This window comes from Chrysemys picta, chromosome 16, assembly GCF_011386835.1.
Source record: "Chrysemys picta bellii isolate R12L10 chromosome 16, ASM1138683v2, whole genome shotgun sequence".
Taxonomy (NCBI): domain Eukaryota; kingdom Metazoa; phylum Chordata; order Testudines; family Emydidae; genus Chrysemys; species Chrysemys picta.
In genome coordinates, this window is record NC_088806.1 from 14,948,296 (window position 1) to 14,968,033 (window position 19,738).

The window sequence follows — 19,738 nt, forward strand, 5'->3', positions numbered from 1 at the left end:
GATCTGTTTCAAGATGTGAATAGAGCTGAACCACTCGGTAATAGCGACCCTAATGTAATTAAATTTAACATCCTTGTAGGGGGGCAAATACCAAAGAAACCCACCATAGTAGCATTTAACTTCAAAAATGGGAACGACACAAAAATGAGGAGTCTATTTAAATGGAAATTAAAAGGAACAGTCACAAGGGTGAAATGCCTGCAAACTGCATGGGGACAATTTTAAAACACCATTATAGAGGCTCAAATTAAATGTAAATCCCAAATAAAAAAACAGTAAGAGATGCAAAAAAATGCCACCATGGATAAACAAGAGAATAAAAGAGGCAGCTAGAGACAAAAAGGCAGTCTTTAAAAATTGGAAGTCAAATCCTAGTGAGGAAAATAAAAAGGCGCATAAATTCTGGCAAGTCAAGTGTAAAACTATAATTAAGTAGGCCAGGAAAGAAACTGAAGAGCAACCAGCAAAAGACACAAAAATTAACACTAAAAAAAGTTAAGCACATCAGAAGAAGGAAGCCTGATAAACAGTCCATGGGGGCCACTGGATGATAGAAGTGCTAAAGGAGCACTCAAGGAAGACAAGGTCATTGTGGCGAAACTAAATGAATTCTTTACATTAGTCTGTACTGCAGAGGATGTGAGGGAGATTCCCACACCTGAGACATTCCTTTTAGGTGACAAATCTGAGGAGCTGTCCCAGATTGCGGTGTCAATAGAGGAGGTTTTGGAACAACTTGATAAATTAAATATTAATAACTCATCAGGACCAAATGGCATTTACCCAAGAATTCTGCAGGAACTCAAATCTGAAATTGCAGAACTACAAACAGTGGTATGTAATAGGGTTGCCAATTTTGATTGGACGTATTCTTGGATGTTTCATCACATGACATAATCTTTAATTCATGGAGATCCAGGACAATCCCGGAGGCTTGGCAACCCTTGTATGCAACCTATCGTTTAAATCAGCTTCTGTACGAGATGACTGGAGGGTAGCTAATGTAACACCTATTTTTAAAAAAGGCTCCAGAGGTCATCCTGGCAATTACAGGCCGGTAAGCCTAACCACAGGACCAGGCAATTGGTTGAAACTACAGTAAAGAACAAAATTATCAAACATTTAGATAAACACGATATTTTGGGGAAGAGTCAACACAGCTTTTTGTAAAGGGAAATCACACCTCACTAATCTATTAGAATTCTTTGAGGAGGTCAAAAAGCATGTGGACAAGAGTAATCCAGTGGATATAGTGTACTTGGATTTTCAGAAAGCCTTTGACAAGCAAAGGTTCTTAAGCAAAGTAAGGAGTAATGGGATAAAAGGGAAGATCTTTTCATGCCTCAGTAACTGGTTAAAGGATAGGAAACAAAGGGTAGGAATAAATGGTCAGCTTTCACAAAGGAGAGAGGTCAATAGAGGAGTCCCCCAGGGATCTGTACTGGGACGAGAGCTGTTCAACATATTCATAAATGATGTGGAAAAGAGGGTGAACAGTGAGGTGGCAAAATTTGAAGATGATACAAAATACTCAAGATAGTTAAGTACAAAACAGACTGGGAAGAGTTACAAAGGGATCTCACAAAACTGGGTGATTGGGCAACAAAATGGCACATGAAATTCAATGTTGATAAATGCAAAGTGATCCACGTTGGAAAACATAATCTCAACTATACATACAAAATGTTGGGGCTTAAATTAGCTGTTACCACTCAAGAAAGAGATCTTGGAGTTACTGTGGATAGTTCTCTGAAAACATCCACTCAATGGGCAGTGGCAGTCAAAAAAGCAAACAGAATGTTGGGAATCATTAAGAAAGGGATAGATAATAAAACAGAAAATATCATAATGCTGCGATATAAATCCATGGTACGCCCATACCTTGAATATTGCATGCAGTCCTGATCATCACATATCAAAAAAGCAATATTAGATTTGGAAAAAGTGCAGAGAAGGGCCATGAAAATATTAAGGGTATGGAACAGCTTCCATACTAGGAGAGTCTAAAAAGACTGGGACTGGTCAGCCTAGAAAAGAGACGACTAAGAGGAGATATGACAGCGGTCTATAAAAACAGGAATGGTGTGGAGAAAGTGAATAGGAAAGTGTAGTTTACCCCCTCACATAACACAATATACAGGGGTCACCTGATGAAATTACTAGGCATCAGGTTTAAAACAAACAAAAGGAAGTACTTCCTCACACAATGCCTAATCAACCTGTGGAACTCATGCCGGATAGGTCCATCAATGGATATTAGTCAAGATGGTCAGGGATGCATGCTCTGGGTGTCCCTAAACCTCCAACGGTCAGAAGCATCTGGCTCTGGCCACTGTCAGAGACAGGTTACTGGACTAGATGACCATTGGTCTGTCCCAGTATGGCTGTGCTTATGTTCTTAAAGATAATAGTGTTGATGTAATATACTTAGACCTCTGTGAGGCATTTGATTTGGTACAACACAATATTTTGTTTAAGAATCTAGAACAATACAAAAATCTAGATGGCACACATTAAATGGATTAAAATATTGCTAACTTGATAGGTCTCAAAATATAATTGTAACTGGGGAATCAGCACTGAGCAGATGTGTCCTGAGTGGAGTCCTGCAGGGATGTGTTTTTGGCCCTATGCTATTTAACATTTTTATCAGTGATGAGGAAGAAAACATAAAATCGTCACTGATAAAGTTGGCAGGTGATACAAAAATTGGGGCAATGATAAATAACGAAGAGGAAGGTCACTAGGTCAGAGCGATTTGGATTGCTTGATAAATTGGGCACGAGCAAATAATCTGTTTTAATAAGCCAAATGTAAATAGTTACCTCTAGGAACAAACAATATAGGCCATATTTACAAGATCAGGCACTCTATGCTAGGAAGCAGGTGTTTGGAAAAAGTCTTGGAGGTTACGGTGAATAATCAGCTGAACATGTGCTCCCAGTATGAGGCTGTGGCGAAAAGGATTAATACAATCCTTGGATTTATAATCAGGGGATTCTGAAGTATGAATAGAGAGGTTATATTACCCCTGTATTTGGTACCTGTGCAATTGCTACTGGAATTATGTGTCAAGTTCTGGTCTTCACAATTCAAGAAGGATGTTGATAAATTGGAAGGTGTCAGAGAAGAACCACAAGAATGATTAAAGGATTGGAAAACCTGCCTGATAGTGACAGATTCCAGGAGCCGAGTTGATTTAGTTTACGAAAGAGAAGGTGAAGAGGTGACCTGATCATAGTCTGCAAGTACCTATATAGAGAACAAATCTATATGATAAGAATCCAGGATTGTCATTCATGCACCACCCATGCCAAACACAAATAGCCCCTCATGGCAGCACACACCCATCATTCATCATCTGCACTAATATCCTAGCACAACCCCCTCAGACACAAATCAACAGAACAACACAACCGGAACACACAATAATCCAAAGATACACAGCCCCTCACCTCAGCGCACACCCCTTCTTCCCCACCTGCACAAATCAACACCAGTCTCCCAGCACAACACAACCCACACACTAACCAACACAACCACGCAACACAACCTGCACACATAATAACCCAAAACATCACTCTGAAGCCTAGAACAACTGTTGAGTCACTGTCAAGAGATGGAAACAGCTACAAGCATGGTTGAGAGCTCTTTGGGTTAGAACAGGGGTCTCAAACTCAAATGACCAGGAGGGCCACATGACTAACACCTCCTTATCTCTACTGGAAATACCTCGCCTGATGCATCCCAAGATTGCATTAGCTTTTTTCACAGCCATATCACATTGGCAGCTCATAGTCATCCTGTGATCAACCAATACTCTGAGGTCCTTCTCCTCTGTTACTTCCAACTGATGAATCTCCAGCTTATAACAATAGCTCTTGTTATTAATCCATGTTACAAAGTCATCCAGATCTTCCTGTATGATATCCCGTTCCTTTTCTGTATTGGCAATACCTCCCAGCTTTGTGTCATCCGCAAACTTTATTAGCACATTCCCACTTTTTGTCCCAAGGTCAGTAATAAAAAGATTAAATAAGATTGGTCCCAAAACCGATCCCTGAGGAACTCCACTAATAACCTCCCTCCAGCCTGACAATTCACCTTTCAGTACGACCCGTTGTAGTCTCCCCTTTAACCAGTTCCTTATCCACCTTTCAATTTTCATATTGATCCCCGTCTTTTCCAATGTAGCTAATAATTCCTCATGTGGAACCGTGTCAAATGCCTTACTGAAATCGAGGTAAATTAGATCCACTGCATTTCCTTTGTCTAAAAAATCTGTTACCTTCTCAAAGAAGGAGATCAGGTTGGTTTGGCACGATCTACCTTTTGTAAAACCATGTTGTATTTTGTCCCAATTACCATTGACCTCAATGTCCTTGACTACTTTTTCCTTCAGAATTTTTTCCAAGACCTTGCATACTACAGATGTCAAACTGACAGACCTGTAGTTGCCCGGATCACTTTTTCTTCCTTTCTTAAAGATAGGAACTATGTTAGCAATTCTCCAGTCATACGGTACAACCCCTGAGTTTACAGATTCATTAAAAATTCTTGCTAATGGGCTTGTAATTTCATGTGCCAGTTCCTTTAATATTCTTGGATGAAGATTATCTGGGCCCCCTGATTTCATCCCATTAAGCTGTTCGAGTTTGGCTTCTCCCTCGGATGTAATATTTATCTCCATATCCTCATTCCTATTTGTCATCCTACCATTATCCCTAAGCTCCTCATTAGCCTCATTAAATACTGAGGCAAAGTATTTGTTTAGTTATTGGGCCATGCCTAGATTATCCTTAACCTCCTCTCCATCCTCAGTGTTTAGCGGTCCCACTTCTTTCTTTGTTTTCTTCTTATTTATATTTATCTGACAATCATTCCATTAATAGTTACTCTTTGTTTGAAGTTGTTTAACCAATTATGTATCCACTTAATGGTAGTTCCGCCAAGACTGTATTTCTCCATAGAAATGTGGGCTCCATTCTCCACTTTCACCTCTTTACGTTTCTGTTCTTTATCCCTCTCCTCCACACACGTCTGCCGATTTCCCTTTTCTCCCATTGCCCTCTCCCCAGCTCTCGCAATCATTTCTCTTTTCTCCCTCTTTCCATGAAACATTTTCACTCACTCTTTATTCTCTCTCAATCCAGCTTCCCTCGCTCTCTCACTTGGTTCTCCTGTCTCTATAGCACTCTCTGCCCCTCTCTCCCTTTCCCAGTTCCAGTACTTTGTTGCCATGACACCTGGCACAAGGAAGAGCTCCTTTCTATAGCAGCAAGAGAAAGAGCCTTAGCTGGGAACAGATTGTCCAGCATCGCTCTGGCGTGCTTCCCATCAGCCACGAAAAGGCTTTTCTGCTGCTTCTCTCTGCCTTTCCTACACTGAATTTAATTCATTTCTTTCTTGCTTGCTTGCTTTCTTAGTCTTTAGAGCCTGACCTTCCTTTCCTGGCTGGTGAGCAGGTCAGTTATTGACACTGATTTTTACATGGAAGGCACTCAGGTGTGTAGTTCAGTCAGGAATTAATTCAGGGAAGTTCTATGGCCTGTGTTATAATGGAGGTCAGACTAGATGATCACAGCTGTCCCTTCTGGCCTTATCATGTAAAAATACCACCTTAAGATACAGAGATCCTTCCGCCACACTCTCTGACCACAGGTGTCTGAATGCAGCATTCCCACCCTGCTCCCCTCTGAATACTTAAGGGGCCAGAAACAGCTGTCCCCAGCAGCAGATTGTCCACTTGAGCATTATATTAACATAAGACAGTTCTGTGCTGTGGTTTCTGTACCCCCCTGCACAGGGGCACCAGAACGGGGGGGAGGGGGAGAGAGGGGGCAAGGGGCGATGGCCCTCCCACTTTTCAGCATGGGCCCAGCTCCCTGCCCCTCCTCTTCCCCCCAAGGCCCCACTCCCCAGCCAGGACAGAAGCTCTTACCCCAGCGAGGGTAAGTGGCCTGGGGTGCCCAGGCAGCTGTGGGGAGACGTGGATCCTCCACCTGCCCTGGGCAGGGGGTCCAGGGAGGTGGGGACACAGGTCGGGGGTTGCTCTCAGGCTCCCCCACCCCAGGCAGATGGAGGGACCTGGGTTCCCCTGCCTGACTATGGCTTCCGGCTTGACCGTGGGGCCAGGCCTCTGGGGGAAGAGGTGGTCACCCCTGTCCCTGCAACAGCAAAGAGGGATTTACCTGCGCTTGACCTGATAGAATTAGGCATTTAATACCCTGGAGTCAGAGGAAGGCTCCTCACTTCAGCCTCATCTAGAGGAGCAGTTAAAATGAGAGAAAGTTTGTGCTCTCTGTAGGAGATGGATGCCACAGGGATCTTATCTGGCTCCATCTCATTAAAATAATTGTAATTGGTTTCAATTATTTTTCTTTCTGGATGACAGGGGGCCAACTGCTGCTCTCCATTAACCCCACATGGATTTTAGAGGGTTACTTCAGGTTTACACCAGTGTGACCCGGAGCAGACTTTTGCCCCTTGCTTCTCTATTTCCAGATTTCCTCCAGGACCGATTCATTGCAAAAAGACAAAGTTCTAGGATCTCCTGCAGGTACATATGGTAGGCTCCCGGGGCCAGATGTTCCAGAGAGCTCAGCTCCCAGTTAGGCACCAAAGTGTCTTCATGTTGGGTGCTGGGCATTTTTGAAAATCTGGCCCCAACTGCAGATACAGAGAGCTTGGAAGTCTGGCCCCCTGACTCAGCCCATCAGCACCCGCCCTGGCGCCAGGACCTGCAGCACTCAGCGCTCTTCTAGTGCCGTGAGGCAGTAGGGGGCAGTCTGCACACATTTCACTCCCTGGCCCACGTTCTTGCTCCACGTTATCCAAGTCCATGTGGCTTACTCCACCTGTGACTGTTACAACCGTGGATTGAATGAATGACTAGTTTCCCCACTAGTTCTGGGAGGCAGGAGCTTTAACCTGCTGCTGGATGGACCCCAATGGGTTTTGAAAATCAGTGAAACAGGGAAATATTTCCCCCTGCCATTCCCAGCACAGCGACTAATTGGTGGCTGTAGAGTAACAGCTCTGGCCCAGGTCCTGCTAGCTGCATGGCACCCTGCAGCAGCCTGCGCCCTGGCAGAAAGTCCATCCAGGAGGAGACTTTGGCAGTAGAAAACAGCACAAGCCTGGCCAGGACAGGGAGAGACAGAGCAGCCAGGGGATGTTATTTTCTTGCATAAACAAGAGTGACTGTGTAAAGGTCACCCTCTCCTCTGCCCAGCCTGCAGGGCAGGACCCTGAGGGACCCACTCCCCACTGGGGTGACCCTCTGGAAAGACAGCAGCAGCAGTGGCACTGCCTGTCCTGTCCAGGGCAAGGCCACTTCTGGGACAAGTCAGTGCAGGGAGGTGTAACTTACACCATCGGTGCAGGTGGGAGCAAAGGCGACATATGGGGGGGGGGGAATGTGGTGGTCACATGGCCCCCCTAGATTGCTTGGTCACATGATATGGCTGGGCCCACTCCCTTGGGCTGCTGCTTTCTGGGAGGGTGGGGCTGCGGGGGGGGTTGGCATGACTCGAGCTGTTCTGGGGGGGTGTGCCCGCCCGGCGGCAGGCACAGGCTGTCTGTGGGTAGGGGTCTAGCCTGGGAGCCCACCGCCTGTGGAGGAAGCTGATCTGACTCACACAGACTGGCGCTGTGGCTCAGAGGCACAGCTGCCTGATATTAGTGAGGCTCAGAGGAGACGCATGCGGGAGGGGGGATGCGGGGTCATGCGCTCCCCCAGATTTGCTGCTTGGCTTGTACTGAGCACGCTCACATGGACGGAGCATGCTCGGTAACACTGCTGAAGCCAGCTGCCCTCATTCTGTCCCCCTCAGTACGCAACTCCCCACTATCCGCAGACACAAGTGGTCTCTGGCAAGGCCTCGGGCAGGCTGCAGCCGACATAGGCGGCGGCGCCCTCGGACCCGCGTCTCCACTGGCGTAGGAGCTGTTTGTCTCCAGCCAGTGCCAGGATTGTAGGGTTTCTTTCACGTGTGATGAAAGCCCTTTAAAAAAGGACGGAGAGACATTTTGTTTTGCCTGATCCAAGTCCTGCCAAAACAATCCCTAGAGTGAGACAAGAGAGCCCCAGAGCCAGGCTCTGACTGCTGTGCTGCTCTGACACTAGCAGGGAGCATGGAGCACGCGGGAAAGTCGGCCCTCGGCACAAACACCGCGGAGGCTTCTCAGAGCCACGTGCAAAGTGGCAGGGGGTTGAGAGGGGCTAGGAATGGCTCTAGCTGGGGTTCAACAGCCAGGCCTCTGGCAACATTTGTCCATTGGCTGCTCCATACCCCCCTCGAGGCCCCGTGAGCTGTACACATTCAGAGGTGCTTTGGGTTTTCAGATCCGTGGCCTCCTGACTAATGGGTGTGACTGGCCCTGCAGATTTCCATGGGGACAGCAGCCGTGTTTTCTTCTGACTGGCACCCTATAACAATATGCACCTCCCTGCGTAGATTCCTGGTAATCCTGTAAGTGCAAGGTCACCAAGGGAAATTTCTCTCTGCTTCTTTGTTCCGTTGCCTGGTTTCGGCGGAGATGGCTGGAGTTGGATTTTCTTGCAATCACTGCGCTGTGAGCCTAGACAACACGTCTTAAAGGAGCCTGTAGCAGGGTGGTCACCCGTTTCGGCCCTGGAAGGGTCAAAGCCAGCCCTGGGATAGGGCTGAAGCGGCAAAACAAAGCTTGGGCTAATTGGGGAAGGCAGTAACAGCTGGGGCCATGCCCCAATCAGGCCCAGCTGGCCCCTATAAGAGGCTGCGAGCCAGGAGCCCAGACATTCTCTCTCTGCCTGTAGAGAGGGCAGGGCCTGGCTGCGGCAGTGGGGGGAGGCTCCCAGCTTCTCAGCCAGCCCCACCCCACTAGGGTGACCAGATGTCCCGATTTTATAGGGACAGTCCCGATTTTTGGGTCTTTTTCTTATATAGGCTCCTATTACCCCCCACCCCGGTCCTGATTTTTCACACTTGCTGTCTGGTCACCCTACTCCCTGCGCCCCCCACTGCCGCAGCTCACCTCCGCTCCGCCTGCTCCCCTGAGCGTGCCGCCGCTTCTCCCCCCTCCCTCCCAGGCTTGCAGCAAAACAGCTGATTCACGCGGCAAGCCTGGGAGGGAGGGGGGAGAAGCAGAGTGGCGGCACACTCGGGGGAGCAGGCGGCAGTGGAGCGGATGTGAGCTGGGGGGGAGCGGTTCCTCTGCCCCCCTCCCCAGGGCTACTTCCTGTGGCCCTCCCCACGCCCTCCACTGCCGCAGCTCACCAGGGCCGCCCAGAGGATTCAGGGGGCCTGGGGCAAAGCAATTTCGGGGACCCCTTCCATTAAAAAAAAGTTGCAATACTATAGAATACTATATTCTCGTGGGGGCCCCTGTGGGGCCCGGGGCCTGGGGCAAATTGCCCCACTTGCCCCCCCTCTGGGCGGCCCTGCAGTTCACCTCCGCTCAGGGCTGGCTCCTGGCTTTTTGCACCCCAAGGGAAAAAAAAGGAAAGGAGCCGGAGGACCGCCCCTTGGAAAGTGCCGCCCCAAGCACATGCTTGGAGCGCTGGTGCCTAGAGCCGGCCCTGATGGTGCTGAACTCATACATCACCCCACTCCAGATACACAGCTGTAGGTAATTAACTTAGTACTGTAGCAGCCCTTCACGTTGCTGACATGGTGCTGAGGGACTGAAAGGTCAGGCAGGCTGTGCCTCCTGCCAAAGCCTGGGGCTGGTTTGCTTTGCCAAAGGTGGGGAAGATGATTTGGAGAATTCCCCATAAGTGTCTGTGAGGCTGACCTCACCCATCAGCCCTGCCTCAAACATGTCAATCGAGGGTGTGATGCTCAGAGACAGCGTTCGAAATGTGCAGCAGTGCAAGAATTATACACCCAGTTTCCAATGTTTTGGTGGGTAACAGTGGATCAGCCAAGGCTGAGGTGTTTCTGTTTGAACTGTGTTCTTTAGGTCCGATCTCGCTTTTCTTACTCGGCTAATTCATGTTTGGCTCATTTGTTCTCATTTGGCAGTGGATTTTGTCCTAGCTGTTGTGGGGGTTTGTGGCTGGCTATTTAATCTGGTAACCCATTAGTAGAAATGAGCATTTTAAAACAATAAGGAAAATATTTTCTGAACAAAGTGGGCACCATTTAAAAGAATAATCTGCATTTACTGCTTGGCTGCAGTAGTAATAAAATAATAATGCCTAGCACTTATCTAATGCTTTTCATCAGTAGATCTCAAAGTACTTCACAATCTTTAATCTTTAGTAGATCAGCTTAAGGTGGTATTTCCTAGTTGCAGGGTAGGGAATTCTGCAATAAAGTCAACTATTGCCACGTGGCAGTTGTCGATGTTTTAGTGCCACATGCTGCATGTTCACGATGGACTCTGGGTGGAGCGAGCACAGTGCTAGCTCGCGCTCTGTAGGGAACAAGCCTGCACTGACCATGAGATAGATGGACTGGAGTACTTAGCAGAGCGTTTCCACCTCCAGCCTCTGCAGGTCAGATTCCCTCTCGCTCCACACACACGCAGCTGTAAGTGCCGTCGGAAGCAGGTGTCTGCATGCTTGGAGTGCAGATTTTGGCCCAATGACTGAAGTGTAGACATACCCTGAGCGAAGGCGAGGAGCATGCTCAGTACCATTGGCTTGTAGGAAACTCTATGGAACTTGAGCACGCTTATAGCAGTTGATGCACAGGAAGCTCTGTGGGGTTGGAGCATGCTTAGTGCAGATGGACTGTTCAGAGAGTTTATCAGCAAGCCTCTAACCGGGCTCTACTAAGCATGTTCACGCAGCATTTTCTAGATGCTTATAATTTAGCCCAATCTAGGTGGGTTTTCATGAGGACAGCAATAGGCACCTCCCTGACCCCAGGACTTACGGTTACGTGTTCAGCCCTAACTTTCATTTACCTCGAGCTTAACTGTGTTTAATCTTAACAGTGTCTTCATTTTTTAATTTAATTTCCTTGGTTTGTTCAAGGTAAAAAAGGTTGGGCCCAGTTCTATCTTAGCTCCTTCTTTATTTGTATGAAAGGCATTGAGATTGCACTCATCACTGTGAGGTCTGTGCAAATGTCTGCTAAGGGGCCTAGCCATGTACATAATGCTTGTAATTTATGTTAATGCACACCCTTTTGCAGTCTTAACTGTAGAGGATGCTGCCACCATGACAGCTATAACAAATCATTTCACTCCCCACCATTGAAAGGCAGACACCTCTGGGGTGGACTATGGCTGTGACTGGTCACCAGTGCACCAAGAGATTGCACAGCATTGTAGGATCAGAAGAGAGGTCCAGTTATATGTGTCAAAGCACGCACCTGCCCCATGCTAGTAAAGGCGGTGGGCAAGATGAAGGTTTGATCTCCATCAGGCCTTTTATTAGCACACTGCCAGGTCTCTCTGTCTCGCTGGAGCTGCTGTGTGTGCGCAGTGTCTGAAATGGTAGAGCACCGTGAATGGTGGGGATAATGGCTTCGTTAGTGTGTGTAGAATGTTCCACTTGCTAGCTATACCCATTGGGGTAGGCCCTCTACTGCCCTACCTCCATGTAGTGTATCCCAGCCTTTGTATCCATGATCACTGGCAGCAGGTTCTCTGACAGTTCCTGGATGTCTAGGCCTGGGTTCTTAGCAGTACATATTTTATGTAGCCCTGACAGAGAACACCTTGATTAAAAAAATTAATTCAGACTTGCTCCTTGGGGAAGTCTGTCCCGCTTCGTGTGGCTCAGTTTTCTGTCCACAGTCCACTGGAGGCAGTGTGCACTAGTGGCTAGAGAAGGGAACTGGAGTCAGGAGTGCCTCACTGTTTTGTTGTGTCTGAGGCAAGAACTTCACCTCTCTGCTTTTCAATATCCTGTCAAATGGAGAGAACGAGATTTCCTCTTCCTTGTAAAATGCCTAAAAGTTGATTGGGGGGCGGGGGGGGGAGGTGCTGTGTAAATGCTCAGTCTTGCTGTCTCACCATTTAAAACCACAGTAAGGCGGTAAGGGCCACGCAGCCTGAGCTGCAAGGATCAGCAGCAGCGGGCCTGGAAATAGGTATTGCTTGAGAAGGGCTCAGTTCTGTTCTCACTTAGCCGGCGCAGCCCCGCTGACATCAATGGGGTTGCCGTTGGCTCCTGCCTAATGTGTAATAAACTCTCTCAGGAGAGAAGGCCCAGTACTTTCATTAACTGCATCAGCAGCCAGCTAAGACTGAGCCTGACAAGGCTTCTGGAAACATCTGGGCAGCTTCAGAAGCTGAACACAGGAATTAGACTGTCACTCCCACAGCGATAACACGAGTCTTAGCCTTGCCTTAACCACCCTGCTGTCTCTTCCCTCTAGGTCTACTGGAAGGCGTCAATATCACCAGCCCAGTTCTCCTCATCCATGGCACAGTTGGCAAACCTGCCCTGCTCTCGGTGAGGTACACCAGCACCAGCAGCGATAAACCTGTGGTCAAATGGCAGCTGAAGCGAGACAAGCCTACCACAGTGGTGCAGTCCATCGGCACCGAGATCATTGGCAACCTGCGCCCTGATTACAAGGACCGGATTAAAATACTTGAGAATGGCTCCCTGCTGATCAGTCACCTGCAGCTGTCAGACGAGGGCACCTATGAGGTGGAGATCTCCATCACAGATGACACCTTTACCGGGGAGAAGAACATTAACCTTACCGTGGACAGTAAGTGTACAGAACTTCCCAAGAAAATGAGTACAGCTCCTTTCTTCAGTAAAATCCTCCCTGGAGTCCCTTTGTTCTCTTTATTACAGAGATGTTAAAGGACGGATCCAGGCCAGCTCTCTGTAACCCAGCAGAGTGCTGCCAGGGGGATTTTGCTCCACGCTAAATGCAGAAGGAACCTCAGTAAAAGTTCTTAGAACCACAGCAGTTCCGAGTCCTTAGACTTTTCTAAGCAGGGTCACTTTCCAAGTATCCATTTTACAGCACAAGCCCATCTAATCTGCATTTCTCTTGCTAGATTGGTTAACTATTAAGGACATTTGTAGGGGCTCCGACCTTCTCAATGAAAAGCTGTAGTTAGGGTTAGTGGAGGGGCCCAAACATTTCCTGCTTGGTTTTTGCATCAGTCTTGGGAATTCAGAGTTTATCCTCAGGCCTGTGGTTTCCAAATAGAATATGGATGATCCACTTTCCCAATTGACCATGCAGACTCAGTCCAAATGAAGGAGCGGGCCTTAGGTACCAGAAAATCTTCAGTCACAGGGAAGGAGGAGGGCAGGAAAATGTGAGACACAATTTCAGAAAACCGCCTGCACATCATTCCAAGTGTTTGTCATCCATCCCGGCACTGGGGGTAATTTCCCAAACTTCCGCAAACTAGAACATTTTAGAAAGCCAGCTCTCTAATCCTGTAGGCTGGGGGGGGAGGACCCTTCATTAGAACAATGAGGTGTGTGGATACGTTGGTAAGAGCTGTGCAGTGGGGCCCCAGGGACTGGATAACAGGGTCACTGGCAGAGCTGTGTATGGAGCACAGAGTTGGATTAGCAAGGGTTGTTGCACCTCAAATTTGAGACAAATTAAAAGAGCTGGTAGGGGAACCCTGTAAAGGTCCATCCCTCACCATCCTGGACTGTTGTTATTTATTATATGCTTTGCATTAACACCTTAGGGCTCCATCAAGGGGTCTGGGCCCCATTATGCTTGGGTTTATACACACATAACAAAAAGCCAGGCCCTTCCCTTACTGAACTCACTAACTCTCCTTTGTCCTTCGACTGCAGAGGTGTTAACTGCCCACTTCACCTTCAACAGTTTCTTACAACCTGTTAACTCCTTATGCTAAACAATCTGTTCCACCTTGCATTTAGCTGTGACCCTCTGAATACCTTTCCCGGACCTGAAGAAGAGCTCTGTATAAGCTCAAAAGTTTCTCTTTCACCAATAGAAGTTGGTCCAATAAAAGATATTATCTCACCCACCTTGTTTCTCTGATACAGTTTGGCTCTTTGAGCTGTGGTGCAAACGTAGTTTCTATTGCATCTCCCCCTTAAGTTCTACATTCCTACAATTTACAATATTTATACTATCAAGCTATCTTTGAAGTTCAGTACAGATCAGTCTAAGTGTTGCTGAACTGTACTGGTTTTCTAATTATATGCCCTGAATGCATAACAACTTGGTCGTCTGGTGGTCTACTAGTTAATGACTGGCTGTGGTTGGTTTGGAATCCTTGAGTCTTTTCCTTGTTCTGCATCCACCATCTGTAGAATTTGCTCTGTTGATTGCTCTTTCTAAGGAACAAACTGTAGATGTCGATGGTTTTTGCTGAACTCTCCAACTCTCTACTGTTGGTCTTGCTCACATATGATCTGGACACTGAATTATTTTTCTTCATGACAGCAGAAGTTGTCCATCCTTTTTCTCCATCCAGTTCACCAGGTTCTAGACCCAACAGTTCTCTGACTATCCTCTGTTGCAAAAGTGTTTGTAAGCTCTTTTTGCTTTTCATCCAATTTGGCTACTCTTCATGTCTGGCCATTTTGGAAACAGATTCTTTTCCAGAGTTGGAACAGTATTTCTGAGTTGTCTTCCGATGTGCTGGACTATATCCAGTAGCCGCTATTGGTGTGAATCTGTAACTCAAAAGAGCAAGAAATGGGTCTTCCTGCTGTAGGATTTTCTTGGCTTTTTGTACACTTCTGTCAGCGTCTCCATTTGCTTTTGAGTAATGTGGGCTGCTAGTAATACAATCAAAATAATATTTCCTTCTGAATGACTTAAATTCTGCTGCAATGAATTATGGTCCGTTGTCCGTTACTAAATGTTCTGGAATACTGAAATTACCAAAAGTGCACTTCAGTTTCTTGATAACACTGTGACGTGTTCTGTCTTTTGAGTACATTATTTCTACATACCTGGAAAAACAGGAAATTATGGCCTCTGGATTTGTATAAATTTGCAGCTAGTCTCTGTCTGGTAGAGTTGTTTGTACATTGTATAGTTCAGCATTGTTCTTAAGTTTATTTGTTCTGAATCTCCTTTCAAAAGTCCAATTTCACCAAATTCTCTGAGTTCTTCCACCTTTCTCATTAGACCCATCGCAGCTGCCACGCTGCATCTGAGAAGGTTGTTGGTCTTTGATCTTTTGATCACATGCACTCTGAATGCAAAGCTTTTGTTCTTTTAAATTGCTTCTGTGGTGAACTGGCCCGTGTGATTCAGAATAACTCCAGGGTTAGTCAGAGCTGTGTCAGGTGACTTCAGCTCTGGAGGTGTTGAAGGTTATGTTAAGTCCCTTCTATGAGGTCTGCTCCTGGGTCTATTTTAAAGTCAATAGTCTTTCCATGAATATTCAGTTTCACCCTCCAGGCAGACTGTCTCATCACATGTGATAGATCCCAGAAACAATGGCTCTTGATTGTCTGTAATATAAGTAAGTCAATTCCCTGATTGCTTTGGTTCAGCAAACAACTGCAAAATGTCCATACTTTGTGCATTTATCACATCTTGTGCCTTTGGGTGGATGTGCATCATCTCTTGGGATTTTTTTCAACATATTGTGCATTTAGGCTTCAAGGCTTTGATGTCTGACTGGAATTCATCCCTCTCAGCCTGGGAATTATTTCTCCTTGCCCCAGGGAGGGGTCTTATGGTAATGACTTTTAGCGCTCTTGCTGGTTCTGTTGTCAGCTTCTAAGCAAGTTACTTGTTTTTCAAGTTTGGCAAGTTGCTCTTGGTTTTGCTATCTCACCAGCTCAGACTTAAACCTACACACAGCTATTCAAATAGCAAAGCAGTCTGTTTTTAATTGTAGCTGCTGTGAAATATTTTTATCCATTAAAAATATCCAGCCTGTCTCTGATATTTTCATATTTGCAGTTCCAAAATCCCAGTTTTCAGCCAATGCATATGGAGCTCTTTATAAAACATTCAACGTTTTCTCCTGGTCTTTGAATTCTCTGGTGAAAACATGCTGTATAAAGTATACATCAAACATAGCCAAAACCTTTTCATATTCATCTTTGTGACTGTCTTCAGTAAAGTGAAAATTTTAAAGATATACTCCGTCTACTTCCCCATACCATAAGTTAAAGAGCATACCTGTATATCTTCAGTTTCCTAGTAGAGTTTTGTAGCAAATTGAAATCTGGTGAAATACTCTTCCAGTCTATCCACTGTGAAGGTGTGATGCATGGCTAGAAAGGGTTAACCATCCTGCAAAATAACCCTCAAAAGACATTGGAGGGATAATGTTTGTGTATTTACATCTGTATGAGTAGGGTCAATGATGTAATCAATAATCTCTGTCTATGCTGAATTCTGATAATTCAGAGGTCAAAAGAACATCCTATCGTTTAAATTAAGTGTAAACATGGGATATCTCGGTATTCATCTCTCTTTGAAATGTACTGTGAATGGTGGAGGAACAAACAAATGGCCTTATGTTAATTCGTATAGATAACTACTGGTGATGGACCTCCTTCAAAGTCATCCTAAATATCTTTTGAACTCCCAACTTGTCAAAAGACATGAAATTGTACAAAAAGATCCTTGGGTCCTGATTCTGTCATCTCAGATCTGCTTAGGCTTCATCATCAGGGGAAGTTTGAATCGCAAGACTGAGGTCCCATTTATGCTGGTACGGCCTGAATGTGACATTTGGACACTGGACTACAACCTATGAACTATTTCTGAAAGAGCTCTTTGCAACTACGAGGCTCACCATCTCTGCTGTGTATCAGAGGGGAGCCGTGTTAGTCTGTATCCACAAAAACAACAAGGGAACTGTGTTTGGACTTCTGAGTAACCAGTATGGTAATAAAGAAGCTGTTTTATGCTGGCTTGGTGAATCTAAGTATTGGAATATCCACCACTTTTATGTCCAATCCCTGTAACAAACCCTGTTGTCTACTCTGTCCCCATGTCTACTCTAGCGACACCATCAGAGCACCCAACCACATGAGCCACACCATCAGGGGCTCATTCACCTGCGCATCTACCAATGTGATATATGCCATAATGTGTCAGCAATGCCCCTCTGCCATGTCCATTGACCAAACCGGTCAGTCTCTACGTAAAAGAATAAATGGACACAAATCAGACATCAGGAATGGTAACATACAAAAGCCAGTAGGAGAACACTTTAATCTCCCTGGACATTCAATAACAGATTTAAAAGTAGCCATCCTTCAACAAAAAAAACTTCAAAACAGACTTCAAAGAGAATCTGTAGAGCTATAATTCACTTGCAAATTTAACACCATTAATTTGGGCTTGAATAGGGACTGGGAGTGGCTGGCTCACTCTGAAAGCAATTTTCCCTCTCTTGGTATTGACACCTCCCTATCAATTATTGGGAGTGGACCATGTCCACCCTGACTGAATTGGCCTTGTTAACACTGGTTCTCCACTTGTAAGGTAACTCCTTTATCTTCATGTGTCAGTATATTTATGCCTGCATCTGTAATTCTCACTCCATGCATCTGAAGAAGTGGTTTTTTTACCCATGAAAGCTTATGCCCAAATAAATCTGTTAGTCTTTAAACTGCCACCGGACTCCTCGTTGTCTCTGCTATGAATCTGCACCTAAATGAATTGAACTCATGTCTGTATGTACTGTGACAGACCCAGACCAGTGGGGTACAGGAGTCTGGTAGAGGGCAAATATACTGGTCACTGGATGAGTAGTTTTCTGTTCCCTGAGTGACCAGAGCAGGGGCTGCACTAAAGTAATCAGGAACTTGCTAGAACCAGTTAAGGCAGGCAGGCTAATTAGGACACCTGGAGCCAATTAAGAAGAAGCTGCTAGAATCAATTAAGGCAGGCTAATCAGGGCACCTGGGTTTTAAAAGGAGCTCACTTCAGTTTGTGGTGCGAGTGTGAGGAGCTGGGAGCAAGAGGCACAAGGAGCTGAGAGGGTGTGCTGCTGGAGGACTGAGGAGCACAAGTGTTATCAGACACCAGGAGGAAGGTCCTGTGGTGAGAATAAGGAAGGTGTTTGGAGGAGGCCATGGGGAAGTAGCCCAGGGAGTTGTAGCTGTCATGCAGCTGTTATAGGAGGCATTATAGACAGCTGCAGTCCACAGGGCCCTGGGCTGGAACCCGGAGTAGAGTGTGGGCCTGGGTTCCCCCCCAAACCTCCCAATTGACCTGGACTGTGGGTTCTTCCAGAGGGGAAGGTCTCTGGGCTGTTCCCCAACCCACCTGGTGAATCTCTGAGGCAAGAAAATCTGCCAATAAGCGCAGGACCCACCAAGATAGAGGAGGAACTTTGTCACAGTACATTGATCTTCTAACCATACTCTCGCTCTTTTGTTTTTTAATAAATATTAGTTTAGTTAATAGGAATTGGCTGTAGTGTGTATTTGGGTACAATCGGAAACATTCATTAACCTGAGAGGTAATGTGGTAATCCTTTGGGATTGGCAGAACCTTTTCTTTTATATGATGAAATAAGATTTACCGAAATCTTCATCATATTTGACGTGGGTACCTGGATGGAGGCCTGAGGCTGGATCACTTTAAGAGAACTGTATTGTTTGAACTTCTGAATAACCAGTAAGGTAATAAAACAGCTTCTTTATGCTGGCTTGGTGAATCTAAGTATTGGAATATCCACCAGCTTTATGGGGATTGGCTGCCCCATTCTTTGCAGTTCACCCTAACTGAGTGACCACAGCTGGCTCCCCACTAGGACCCTGGTCTCAGAAGGTTTGTCCAAGCTGAAGTTCGCTAGGGCATTGAAGAGTGGCAGGTTGATGAGATCCTGCAACCGGTGTTGCTTTGTTCCTTCTGTAAGCAACCTTTGATGCTGTTGTCTTTCTGTTTCTGTTCTTTTCTGGTGCTACTTTACTCCTTACACTGTGTCATGTATTTCAGGTACATGGGAGGTTGCAGACTACTACTAGTAGGTCAAGTTTCTGTACCAGATACGGATGGGCCATAGAGCTTCCTTCTCTGGTAGATACACCAGAGACGTGTCTTCTACGAGATTCTTTAAAGCTCTGCCAGGAATCACAGTTGTGAGCGTAAATAAGGTCCACCCATCACTACCTATTGGCTGAACGGTATCCTGCAGTTTAGTATTCAATTACGGTCTCCACCACCACAGGGCCTGCCAGCGAATCACTCCCAGCTACGGTTGCCAACCCTCCAGGATTGTCCTGAGTCTCCAGGAATTAAAGATTATGTCCTGTGATGAAACCTCCAGGAATACATCCAACCAAAATCAGCAACCCGACTCCCAGCACGAGTCTCGTCTGTCTGTTAAAAGGGTATCTTGGCCATGCTACACGGTCTCTGTGTGTAGCGCATGTTGGACGGGCTCTGTCGTGGTGAGGCCAGCAGCAGCACAGTACTGAGGTAAAACTGCTCGCTCTGGTTTAAAAACTCATGTCTCCTATCAATCTACCTGAGCTTGTAGCTGTTGCAGCTATGAAGGTGTCTCCGAACCACTGGGCAAGTTAGAGACCATTGCAGCAGTGCGCACAGTGCTTCTGTAAGATAAAATTAGACGAGCCAGCCACTGACACACAGATGATCTTCCTGGCAAGGCTTGATTTATTGCTTGGAGTAATCGCTCTGCTACGCCACTGCTAACTGACTGGCATAGCGAGGAGCTGTTACGGCTCACACCATTCATCTTCATCAAAGCTTCAATCTCATGAGATACAAATGGAGAGCTATGATCACTTACTCCCAGTTCAGGCCAACCACGAAGGCTTAACATTTCACGTTACTTCTGTGTGATAGTACTGTATAGCCAGTAAGCGCTGAGGTCGTCACACAGGTCTCTG

At 46.3% G+C, this 19,738-nt stretch overlaps 1 protein-coding gene across 1 annotated transcript in view; it reads left to right on the forward strand.

Moving 5' to 3' along the window:
* HEPACAM (hepatic and glial cell adhesion molecule) overlaps window positions 1-19,738 on the forward strand; it is a 78,874-nt gene that overhangs the window by 18,480 nt on the left and 40,656 nt on the right. The window contains exon 2 of the mRNA XM_005294712.4: window positions 12,318-12,659. Coding sequence (XP_005294769.1) covers window positions 12,318-12,659 — 342 coding nt within the window. The remainder of the gene's footprint in view (window positions 1-12,317; window positions 12,660-19,738) is intronic.